Genomic DNA, 12,767 nt, shown 5'->3' on the forward strand with positions numbered 1-12,767 from the left:
TCCGGGGCTGAGCAGAGCGTGGAGTCAGAACCCCCATATTCCTTCAGTTCACAAGTGGAGGCCACAAGCCCCGGGAACAGGCTAGTTACACCCTAAGTGGAGCCCCAAAGGCATGAAGCTGTGGAGCCTTGTGCCAGACGCAGCAGCCCTGGGAGGGTTTAGGAATACCAGGGTGTCTGTTCTACAGGGGAAAGGGGGGCTGATGCTGGAACTTTACTGAGAGAGGCAGTAGCAGCAAGTTGAGCAGCACCTAAACAAATCCAAAAACCTTTGCTAGTTTACTGTTGTTTTCTGGCAAACTGCATTTTTATTACCTTTGGGACTTAGAATGTTCCCTGGATCTAATAAAAATGTCTGTACCTTGGTAAGGCAGTAAAGACTTTGTGCATGCAAAGGACACTAGCTTCCTTTTGAACAGCTTCATGTGTGTTGCAGGCACAGAAAACAAACAGGCAATGGAGTCACCAGGTGTACTGTGATGCATTTTCTGTGGAGAATATGCTCTTTGCCCCTTCTTGTTTTGTTTTGTCCCTTTGAAACCAATTCTCATTGCTTTTGATTTAAAAGGAACCCAGATGACAGACTGGTTCAGAACAGCTTCTTCTCACTCAAGGCAAGGTATCCTCTTTGCAGGAAGATTATCAGTCCAAACTGTGAAAGATGAGGTAGAATTTAAAAGTAAATATGCTTTCTTTTTCCAGAGGAATTAAGATGCAATAGTTCATATTGTGTAGCTTTTTTGTCACTATAAGTGCTTGGAATATAGATTATTTTTTGACAGAATAATGAGTTTCTCTCATAATGCTTTGACTCTGGGAGCTGATGTTTTAAGGAAAGTACCAAGTAACATGCCAAAATATCCAGACATCAGCCACCTTCTGCTGGAATTTGGATGGGTGCTTCTCAATAGGAATGGCTGATTACAGGTTATCTTGGAACAGTCTTACAAGACACTCTCGAGGGGTGTCTGCCGTTATCAAATATGGTTCGTCTTGCGTATGTGTCAGCGATTTCAGATCTCAGCTGCATGGAGGACAGGTTCCTTCCAGCCTAGATCCTGTACTAAAGTCAAAATCATCAGGGTGGATTTCAGTAAGGTGGGTTCAAAATTACCTGAGCTCCCTGAATGCATTTTGGAGCATCTCTGGCAGTGTTGGTGTGAGATGCTTCTCTGGCCTTTCCACTGGAGAGCTGTGCTCTTCCTGAAGGCCGGGAACACTGCTGTACACTAAACTGGGGTAAGGTATGATTGATTCTTCAGGGAGGCAGCTTATCTGCTCTGTACCTTGATTGTCCCATACTTAAAATATGTTCTGTGAACTTGAAGTTACCAACAGTCTCTAGATGGATAGTGGCTTTCCACTGGTGTCAGCCTGCTGGCTGTGTTGACAAATCTAGTAGTTGTGGATGTAAGCACAGATCAAACTGAGTTCCAGTTTCTGTGGAATACTCTTCTAGATGATGAGTTTGACCCTAGAAACTTGTACCTCAAAAACTCAGGGTTTATGCTTATTATGTTCCCCCCATCCACATTCTCATGCCCAGTTTGCTCAGCACTAGTCCCTAAAGTCTGACAGGGCTGTGAGAACATCAAGATTTCGTGAGATCTCATACGATTTCTCTTAGGCATGGCACAGCAGTGAGATGACTCAAAGTATATACGTAGGCTTGGGGAAGATAACCGAGATAGCTGAGCCAACATGCCATTCTAAGACAAAAAATCATTTCAACAATACATTCTGGAAAATGGTCCCATCGGTTCCCTGGGGCACCCTCTAATGGATCCTAATTAGAAGCTGTCACTTCTTGTTATGGGAAGGAAGGAATGGTTCAGCTTTCCCACCCCTTAACCTTGGAGAGACTGAGATGAGAGCTGCCCCTAGGAATTGTTTAATTTACAGCACTTTCACTCCTGCAAGAAATTAATTGGGAATTTCTGTGTGTGGCAGGGCAGGCACCTCCAGGAGGTGCATGACATACAGACACTTCTAGTGCTGTAAATTCATGCACATACATGCACAGATGCCCACTTGAGAAAACTTTACATTTTAAATATTTGTGCCTGTCATTTCTCATACACCAGACTCCTGCTTCAAGCTCCTCTCTTGCTCAGCTTATACCCCCCAACATTTATGCACTAGATTCCTTTCCTAGAGTGGGTCTCCCTGGAAGGCGCTTGCAAGACCCATGAAGGATGTAGGACTACAGTGTCCCACTCAGCCAATTTCAGTGGGCTCTGGATGTTGCCAATTTGATCAGTAGGTTTTTAAAAAACTAGTGTGAAACTGCAACCCCTAAAAAATAAAGCCTCCCCTCTGTCTCCTACTAGCACATTCCTTACATGCATCTTTTTCAGACACTTGGTTTCTCGACAGCATTTACATAACCTGGCTGAAAACACTCCCACAGCCGATTAAATGCCTGCTATGAAATCCAAAGCTCTGATTAAAACGATGAAGCTTTCCAGGACTGCAATATTCACACAGATGGTTAATACTCATGGTTTGCTCTACAGGGGAAAAAGTGGCATTTTCTTTACAAGTACATACAGTCTGAGCTTTCCCATGGGAATTGCTTGTTTTGTTCAGATTATTATTTTAAAGCTATCATCAGATGTGATCACCCATTGGATTAGAGGAGGCAAAAGGAGATGATCAGATAATCCCCAAGGCACAAAGCATTTTGAGTTGGATTTGAAGAGGGATGTCACCTATGGTTAATTTGTTTAGCTCAGGGTGCTTCTCTCCTCTGCATCTTCTTGAAAATACTCATGCCTAGTGGCTGTAGACGCTTAGAGATGTGGCATGTTGTAGTAATTTGCTCAAGAAAGTACCCTCTGATGTGTCAAGAAAGTGCCTCTGTCTGATGTGACAATCCCTTTTCAGAAAGAATGCATGGTTAAAAGAGAAAAGTGCAATAGCAGGTCAATAGCCAAACTAGGCTTGCAAAATCATGGAGATGTCCCCTTTTCATCTGGTGCACAGAAGTCTTTGACAAAGAGAACTTCTGATCTATCCCAGTCAGATAAGCATAAAGATCTGGTCAGACTAAAATATTAAATACGAATTAGGCACAATGAAAATGAACTCTCTGAAGATGGGGATTTGTGCCATGGGTCTTAGAACAGAGACCTCAATTATGGGGGAATGTTCCCTAGAATAAGGAAGCCCAATCTCATTGCTGTTACTTTCCCATCTGCATGAACAAGCTGGCTCTGATTTTGGCTGTTTATTATGAGTGCTCTACTGAGATACCCTGATCTCTTTGGGGTCCTGCAGTTTAGCTTTTCCTAAAAACTGGAAAACACCTTATAAGAGTAGCTAAAGCTGTGGGCCTTTACACTTTTTGGATGTGGAAGAACAGGACCGAAGTGGAGGATTTTATCACTGACTGCAGGGGAAGTGGGATCAGCTCTCAGTTTACTGGGATCTCACTAGCAGGCCACAGAACATAAGTACTGGCAAAGCACGAGCAAGAAGCAAACCCTCTGGCTCTTTTCTGGGGCTGTACTGTCCATCTGCCCCTAGATCTGGTGCAGAAATACAGAGCTAAATCTAGAACTGAGTTTACTACAGTGCAGAAGAGCGAAGTGCTAGATCGCAGAAACTGTCAATCAAATCTTTCTCAGATAGACATTCCCTAATCCAGGATTTTAACCTTTTCCAGAGTACTCTCTGTCAAAACCTCAGAAATTCCCAGTGTTTCTCAGGCAGGAACCAGCACATGAGGAAGTAATTAATGAGAGCAGAAGAAAAAAAAAAAAAAAAAAAAAAAGAATGTGCTGAATAGAGGCAAAACTGAGACTCAAATCCCTCATCCCACAGGCTGCCTCCTCAGTCCTCAAGATGCAGACAAAAGACATTCCAGCTCCCGACAAACAGCCTGAAGAGATGCTGAAGCATCCAACAACCCCCCAGGACATTTATGTAAAGAAACAGTTGGACAGTAAGGCTGGCTGATGCACACCGTTTATGGAGTGTAGGCGAAGTGTCTCTTGAACTGAGGATATGTGAATCAGCAACAAGATTGTCCCTGGACCTACACACAAATGGTCCATGGCTGACTTAGGCTGCATGAAGCATCAGATCACTGCTATTCTGGTTCCAGACAGAGCTAAGCAGTAAGTCTGGAATAATCAGTTAAATCATCAGGGAAAGTATATAACGTTTTCTGGAAGCTGTACCCAGGGCCAGGACAGTTAGCCAAATCACCTGATTTCCAGTAGGCTGAGTCTCACCCTTGTTCTGGCAGACACCTCAAACAACAGAGCAAATGCATTTAAGATGCTGGGGAAAAAACACCATAAAAAACTTGGTTACTTTGGATATATCATAACCTTACAGGAATGCTGTGCCTCAGTTTTCCCATCTGCAGATGAGGGATATAGGAATGCCATTCAACTACTTCCCAGCAGTACCATAAAGCTCATTTGATTAACATTTACAAAACCGTGCATGATTCTTGGAGGGGAATTGCTGCTGAAGAATTAATTGTTATGATTGTTGCTTATTCCCCAGGTGCCTGAAATACAGAACTTGGCAGAATTCCGGGGGAAGTATCCTTGTGAGCTCAGGTAAGAGATAAGCCAACCTGACAGTCAGGCTGTTGGTGCAGGCAAGATTCATTATCAACCTGGGGGTCTTCAACAGTAGATTTAAGCTCAGAACATGGGCAAGGCTCCAGGAAGCTTTGTCTGTCCCACAAAGTATAGAATCATAGAACAGTTTGGGTTGGAAAGGACCTTTAAAGGTCACCTAGTCCAACCCTACTACAATCTTCAACTAGATCAGGCTGCTCAGAGCCCCATCCAGCCTGACCACGAGCGTTTCCAGGGATGGGGAAGCAGGGCTGTTCTTTCCTGTTCAGCTTGTTGCCAATACAGCTGTGCATCACACACCCGGATAAAACAAGCTGGGCTCTGCCAGAAAAGAACAGCCCATGTTAAGGGCAGCTCTTTGGAGAGACTAAGCTACCTAGAAAACCTTGAAATAGCTTAACTCATCTTACAGTCTTCTCTTTGTGCTGCCCTCATGTCTTCATCAGCTCACGCTTTCCCAAGAAGAAAACACCACTCTGAAAAACCTTGAGGTTTTAAAGAAACCATTTGAAGATGCCCTCCTTGTTAATTAATGCAGGTGTCCCTCATCAGCTTCCTGCCAGCAACAGGTGCCCGCAGGGGGACTGTGGGTTTGTCACTCCTTTAGCAGAGGGGAAAATAAACATGGGAGATGGCTCAAATCTGGGGGGGGGGGGGGGGGGGGGGACGGGACACACGGATGGACGGACCATAGTGATGCCGCCTGTACTTGGCTACAGCACCCAGACAGGGTCAGCGGAGAAGGCTGACCTGAGAGGCACCCCCATACCCCCAGCCGCTCCCCCCGGGGGGGGGGTCTCCCACCCCCCGGCCCCTCCCGCCGCGGAGGGCGGACTCTCCGCCGCCGCCCGGATGCCGCCGCCGGTTTCCTGGCCCCTCTCCCGGCCCCGGGGCCGCCGTTTCCTCTGGGAGCGCGGCGGGGAGGGGGCAGAAGGGGCTTCTCCTCCCGACGGGTTATTTTTTCCGGTTGGTGCTCTGGAGTGGGGAGGTGGGAAGAGCCAAAGGCGGCGGTACCCCCCCCCTCCCCGCCCACCCCCCCCTCCACTGCAGCACATGGGAAGCAAAAGTTTTCCTCCTCCTCCTCTTCCTCCTCCTCCTCCTCCTCCCCGCTGCCCTCCGCCCAGGCCCCCGGGCCGGTCCCCCGGAGCGGTTTGGAGCCGAAGGATGCGTCTGCCGGCACCCCGGCTGCTCCCCCCGGACCCGGGTGCTGCGCTGCGCTTCCCTCCGGGGGGGGCCATGAGGAATAAAACGTTCCTGGAGCGTTTTCCCCTTCTCTGAGGGCTGGAAAGGAGCGAAGGCGACACTTCGACCGCATCTTGCAGAGGGATTCTGCGAATTTGCGGAGGAAAGGGGCTTGTCGGGCAGAAAGAATCAGATGCTTTAGCGACGGCGGAGAGGCAGCGCTACACCCGTTTTGCTTCGGCCCCATCATGGGTACCGGCATGTGTTCGAGGAGGCAGAAGGGGCTTCTGCAGACCGGGTTTTGCCTGGTGACTGTAGCATGTTTGGGCTCGGGAGTTTTCATGTACAACCACTTGCAGCAAAAGGTGCGGAACGCTGAAGCCCTGGCCCAGAAATACAAGCAGCAGCAGGAAGCGCTGTCTGCCCAGCTCCAAGGTGAGTGACCTGCTCCCTGGGTGTGCACACACGCTCACTGGACTTCCCTCTCTCCCAACGTTACCTCCCGGTGCTTTTGTCGCCCAGCCCAGCGACAAGCAGGGTGCCTTTGGGGAGCAACGTGCGGCTTTTGGCTTTAAAGAGCTCTACGAAGATGTTGTCGCCTGTTTCCTTCCCCCCCCCCCTTTGCTGTCTAGAATTAGAGTAGCCTTGAATCTGAAGTGGTGCTCGCAGGAGCGAGGGTAGGGGAGTGTGTGCTGGATTGGTGAGTTCAGCTGCGTCACGTTTATTCCACTTTTTCTCCCTTTAGTTCCCTTTGGCTGTAAAGACTCATCCTATGTCACTCTACATGTAAAGCAGGAAAAATGTAAACAGAGGCTGGTTGAGCAGATTCTGAGATGTGGCTCCACGCTCGAGCCCGCAGCAGCATCTGTCCAGAAAGGGAATAGAGAGGCAAGGGGTCCTTTAGGAAAGTTTGTTGTCATCCCATCTACTGCCCATCGCCTTGGCAAGAAAACAAATCTATCATCTTCTCAAGAGATTGATCTGGGACTAGAGAAGTCTTGCTGGCTTGTTTGGGGCTGATTGATGCTGCAGCACAGAGCTCCCCTAAAAAGCAGGAAGAGGGAGGAAGAACTGGCATTTCTGAGCCTGCTGACCAGGGTTTGGTTCCTCTGGCAAGAGCTGCCAGAAGACCAGAAGGCATGCGTGATATGTATATTCCCCCCCCCCGCCCCGTTTGTCTTCCTTACATAAATGTCTAACTGTGGGAGAATGACATTTTAGCCCGTGGAGAGATCTCTGTAGGGAAGGCTGAGGACACATGTTACTCCATTGCTGAACTCTTATTTTCTTTGTCTAGTCTATCATTCTAGCCTTACTGCCTCTGCCAAAGCTATGTTTCCACACCTGACACTAGATTTGGAGTCTCTAGAGGGATTTGCTGAGCTCCTTGTAGAGAGGTTTGGTGGGAGTCCACTCTCTGGTAGCCAGCAGTAGTGTGTGTAGTGCTGAAGGATGGGTGGGTTGTGGAGTGCCCACAGAATGAATTTTATGTGGACAAAATATTGTTTACTTGTGGTCCTAGTGACTCAAGGTCAAGAGGTTCATTGAACACTTTTTCTTCTAACAAGTGGTTTTAGATTATAGTGTTTAGATTGAGAGCTCTTCCTCTGGCTAAAATCAACTACGGGGTATCCATTATGACCTCTGTTGACATATGCAGTGACATTATTTCTATAGCCTGTATTGCTGGGGAATTCTGCAGATCTGTGACTCAACATATGTGCCTTTTGGGGTTAAATATTTTCTGGTGGTTTTGGGTGCAGTGTTGTGATGCAAATGTAACATTGTGCATGTGCTTCTTGTGCTCAGGGCTGTGTATTTCTACCTGTAAACTGGGAAAGCAGAGTGTGGGGTTGTGTTTGTTTGTGTCTCAAAGAAACACGCTCTAAAAAACCCAATCAATCTTGTGAATTGATCTAGTGTGTGTATAGATTCACTGCTATTATTTTACATTTTGTTTCCATTTCTTCTTTCTCTATCACAAGGCAGTCAAACAGCTACAGCTCCTGATGTGTTGCACAGTCCCAGGCACAGCGATTTCCACCTGCAGCTTGTTTCTGAGATGCAAGGATCAGCAGGGCAGAAGTTAGCCCACATTCCTTTCTGATGTGTCAGCATCTCTTGCTTCCTTTAGAGAGGGGCTGGTTCTTCAGAGAATAAGATGACAGTGGTAGCCTCAGGGAGCCCCAGTTTTGGGAACAGCAGACTGAGGCAAACAACTGAGACAGGCTCATAATAGTTTTTCCACCCAAATATATAATGGCAGAGCCATAGCCTGTTGCTGGGGTTTCTAACCCTCTGTCAGCCCTCCCATTCCTAAATACAGTTGTTGCCATGGAGACCCTTTTTATTTTGAGAAGACACTTACTTGTCCAACAATTTTAACAAAGGCAAAGCTTCTTTTTGGATTTGGCTGGTGGGAGAAGCCTAGCGACTGGCTGATAGGAGCCATGTTCGTGGACGTCTAGAAGTGCAGAGGTATCTTGCACATACAGCCAGGGCTCTTGTGCTGTCGTCCTGCAGCGTGGCTCCCTGCCATGCTTGGGTCCTGGAGAGTGGGGAGTCAGGGCTCTGGGCCCTATCCCTGCCCCTTGTCCGACTTGTGTCTTCTGCATCTGATTCCTGTCTTTCCAGCCCTACAAAAAGAGGACGTGTTATTCTGAGGTGGAATTCAGTACTGGCTAGTGCTTCAGGTGTCTCAGCTATCAAGTATTTCCTACCCTTCTTATATCTGAGCACAATATATGGTTAGTGCTTCTGGTAGCCTCTGTAAATAAAGCTTGAAAGTGTAGTGCTGGGCCAAGAGCTGAGAGGGAAGAGGAAAGCATGTGGAGGAGGGAGCAAAGCTGTCTTGAAACCAGCACTGCCCGTCCCATGTGCTGTCTTCTACTGGCTGCATGCAGGGAAGTGGATCTCATCTACTCTTAAAATAAGAGCAAAGCAGCTGCTGACTTTGCTGTAGGGTAAAACACATTGTGTGAGAAGAAGAAAGGGAGGTGTTTTGTGTGTGAGCCTGTCCAACCTCTTTCCTGGTGGTTAGCACCCCTTGTTCCATCAGCTCTTGCTGCAGCGTGCAGATGTAGCTGTTTGCTGTGACCCGGTAGACCTTCTTTTCGTACTGTGGTCCAGATGGAATCCAGAAGGAAAATCTTGGCTTTTCTGCCCCTCCATCTCTCCTGTTTCTGCTGGGTGGGGTTGGAGGTGTGTCTGAAAGTGCGTGGAGACACCTTGCCGAATACTGGGCTCTCCCTTAGGGCTGTGATCTGGGGGACTCTGGTGCTGCCACGAGGCTCAGAGGGGATTAGAGACACAGCCTGGCCAGCAGTGACCTGATGTGCACTTCGGGTGAATCTGTTCTGTCTCAGCCCCCACCCCACACTGATGCTGTGCTGAGTTACGTAGCAGGTGGCTTTAACTGAAGCGCTGCTTTGCCACCTCCCACTTTTCCATAGGTGTGTGCCTATGTATGTATGCGCATGCTGCTGCCTGGATGCTCTGAGTGCAGTTAAAGAGATTTTATTTTGGTCAGTTCACTAAGAAACAGCACTCTTTGAACAAACAGGAGGGAAGGGTGCGTTTATAGTGCCATCCACTTTTGTCTGACATTCCTGGTGTCACCTGACAACAGCACATCAGACTCATGTCTGGGGTGGAGGGATTTTCTCTCTCACAGGAGGCTGCCATTGCACTGTGGCTGAGCAAGAGTGCAGCACTCCTGGCCTCACCATTGGGTGTCTTTTTATCCAGTCTGTCTCTCCTTTGCCATCTCTCTGGCATGGTGAGTCTGGCTTTCATTCTGCTCTCCTTGTCCCTTCCTCTGGATGATTCTTGAGCCCGAGTGACTGGTGCCATGGGTGATTAGTTGTGAGGTGACTGGATGGAGACTGGCAGGAGTATTTGATGCCCCTAACAAGGACAGCAACAGAGGGAAAAAAAAGCTTTTTCTGGATGATTAGCTATGAGAGGGAAAGGAGCACAGTGCAGTCTGGAAGTTAGTGTTGATCTCTGTGTGCTGAGAGCTGCTTGGAGCTGTGAGCCATGGGCAGAGTGACAACTCTTCCCGCAGTATGTGCTGTTGGCATAGAAATGGCCTAACGAACTATGCACCATGAGTAGTTTTAGCAGAACCAGAGCAGCAAATCTGACACCTCTGTTGCCTTGCTCTGTGAAAGCAGGGAGCTAGCATGCACCCGGGGCTTTCCTGGGCAGGGGTAAAATGAAACCACTTGAACAGAAGGAGAGTAAAACCTGGGACTGTTGGCAAGACTGGAATTGCTCTCCCTTTAGGATCTCTTAAACTCTTCCTGGCAGATGTTTATCTTAGCACTCCGGGGTATATGAGGCAACCCCTTCACACAACCACCCTGTTTTCTGTGGTCTTTTAAAATGTCTGTGGAAGGGCTGACCTGTTCTTCTTTCCCAAGGGCAAGGCACTGCAGGGGATTTCATTGTTTCAGCAGTTCAAGTTCTGCATTTTAGCTCATTTGGCAGCAGGTGACAGTGCTTTAGTGCTGAGTTCTGGCTGAATTCCAGCCTGGATTTAGACACTGACCACCCTCCATTCTCTTTTGTAATTGCAAATTGTTAAAGACTTCCTGGCTTCCTGTCCTCTGAAGCTATGCAGTGCCATCTTGGTCTGCTAAGTTGTTGCTGTATTCCACCACAGATGGGTAGAGGGACTAATTTATGCAGCGCCTATTTGCTGCTTTGTGTAAGGCTGAATCCACCTTTTCTGGGCTCTGGAGACGTGGAGAAATGGCAGGAGAGATTACAACTTTTTTTTTTTTTTGCTGGTCACTGGAGGTTAATTCAGCTTATTTTACAAAAAAAGTGTCAGGAGAGCCAGATTTTGTATCCTAAATTTCTGAATAAACAGCCTATGACACGGAGCTGTTCCTGAAGACTCATGTGCTCAGTGATGCTCACACCAGGATTTGTGGTTATGGGTGTTAGCACAAAGCTATTGCTGTAGATGCTTTCCTGTGCTTTGGTCTCCCATTTACTATGTGAGATCAATAGTACCTGGTAGCTTGGGGTGATCTAAGCAGCCCTTTTCTACACAAAACAGTTATTTACTTGCCTGGTCCTGTGCTTTTTTGAGTGAGGCTGTAGCTGTTCAACTTGCCTCCTGTGGGCACGGTAAGGCCTGTGAATTGCTGGGCATCCCTAACAGTCCCAGCAGCCGTGACTCTTCACTGCTGGTGTGAGGCTCCCATCACATCAAAGACTTGTCCTCGGGTGCTCTGCTAGATAAAACTGCAGGAAAATGAGATGCTTGTGGCAGAAACATGAGTGTCCAGAGTTCACAAGTATTTTTGGGAAGTGGCTGATGTTCTTAAGATGACAATTTCATTGAACAAGGCTTTTTAGGCTGTAGTGAAGGAGCACCCCCAGCCTCTTGTGTGCTTAGCTGGGCTGGGGAAGCACTCACTCAGGGTGACATCAGAGTAGTCTGTTAGGAAAAGTGTTTCTAAAAATAAAGCTGTCATGAAGTAGATACTTGGACAGCTGCAGTGATGGGCTTGCTGCTTACCAATGTGGTCAACCGGGGAAAAATCCCTCCAGATTGAAAACAAATATTTTCGCTGTAATGGTTTGGAGAATATGGTAGTTTCCTTACTTCAGGGGAAATTATTAATGAAGTGGCGCAGCCCTGGGGAAGCATCATCACCATTGGGATGTCTGTCTTTGTTAACTAGGGAAGGTAACAAAGAGAAGGAAGGAGATCACGTGACTGGTGACAATAACAATTCCTGACCTAGGACACTGGCCCTTGCTGCTCCCTGAGGGAGATCAGAAGTGACAGAGGGAGTTAGGTGGGTCAGGGGAGACAGCGTGGCTGTGAATGCCTGGGGAATGGCTCCTCAACCTGGGGTGGGACTGAGCTTGGTACATGATGAGCCCAGGCTGGCATAGTTTAAACACAGTCCTTGTACCTGCAGTGTCTAAAACCAGCATAGTCCAGGAAAAGCCAACTTGTCTGTCTTGTCCTGCTTGAGCCCTTGATTTCAATACAGGAAAAGTCACTGCCTGGAGTCACTCTGGAGGCAAGTTTATTTTATTGTCCCTGCCCGGTGCCATTCAGGCATGGTGGCAGTCTCTGCGCAGAGGGGATGGAGGAGCCTGTTGCGGCTGAGTGCTGTGACTCAGGGAAAGCTCTTGGTTAGCATTCAGACATCAGAGCAGATTAAAATCACCATCCATCAGCAAGCTTCTCTGGCACTTTCATTTGTCATGTGGCTGCTGTACGAAGCAGCCTCATCCCTCTCCCTCCTCGGCTCCTGTGCAGAGTACAGATGCTCTTTTGTGTGTAATGGGAGAGGGAGCTGCTTGGCTCACTTTTCCAGAGTGGCCTGAGAGCCAGTTAATGGTTGTGGAAGGGGGGAAGATATCTCTGCTGCTGATGCCTTTACAGAACAGATGACCTGGAAGGCTCTGGCTGTCTCAAGCCTGGTAGTGGACTTGGCCTGCAAATACACCGTTTAGCCACTGGCTACTAAAGACAGCTCTTGGGCTTGGCAGCTTTGACTCCAAAGCAAAACCTGAGTGCAGATACTCACAGGATGACAGATGGGTGTGTTATATCAGGAATATCCATTGTCTCTAGTCCAACTGTCCCCACCCTGGTCCAGACCTTATCTGCTTACATTTTACAAAGAAGTGCAAACAGGTTGTAGCTGGGCCTGACCCTTTCATTGTTCAGGACATCAGGTATCTGCATGCATTTCAGGACTGTTGATTTGCTTGGTCTGGATTTTACATGTGAACTACTGTGTGCTTAAGCCTAGAAACCCAGAGTGATGCAGGCCATTCAAAACAGGCAAGGTTCTTTTGCTCCAGTCTGCTCTCCTGGGCACTTGCTGGCCCCGTCCACGGCAGCATTTGAGGTCCCCATGTGCCCCTGGTCACCTGACCTGAGAGAGACCTGTTTTGGGGAAAAGAATATGTGGGATGAAATTTCAGGGTTTATCTCACGCTCTGCCTCTTT

At 48.0% G+C, this 12,767-nt stretch overlaps 1 protein-coding gene across 7 annotated transcripts in view; it reads left to right on the top strand.

Annotated features, from left to right (window-relative positions):
• The window catches only part of LOC141933635 (uncharacterized), a 56,123-nt gene that overhangs the window by 10,742 nt on the left and 32,614 nt on the right, over positions 1-12,767 (top strand). For 2 of the 7 annotated variants that reach the window (XR_012626157.1, XR_012626158.1), the window contains exon 3: positions 4,518-4,573. Coding sequence is in view for 3 of the 7 variants with exons in the window: in XM_074848452.1 (XP_074704553.1) it covers positions 6,028-6,214 (187 nt within the window). In the remaining 4 variants the exon portion in view is untranslated. Of the gene's footprint in view, positions 1-4,517; positions 4,574-5,680; positions 6,215-12,767 lie in introns of those variants that run through there. The other 5 variants (XR_012626156.1, XM_074848452.1, XR_012626159.1 and 2 more) reach the window with 4 other exon arrangements.

This window comes from Strix aluco, chromosome 22 (assembly GCF_031877795.1).
Source record: "Strix aluco isolate bStrAlu1 chromosome 22, bStrAlu1.hap1, whole genome shotgun sequence".
Taxonomy (NCBI): Eukaryota; Metazoa; Chordata; class Aves; order Strigiformes; family Strigidae; genus Strix; species Strix aluco.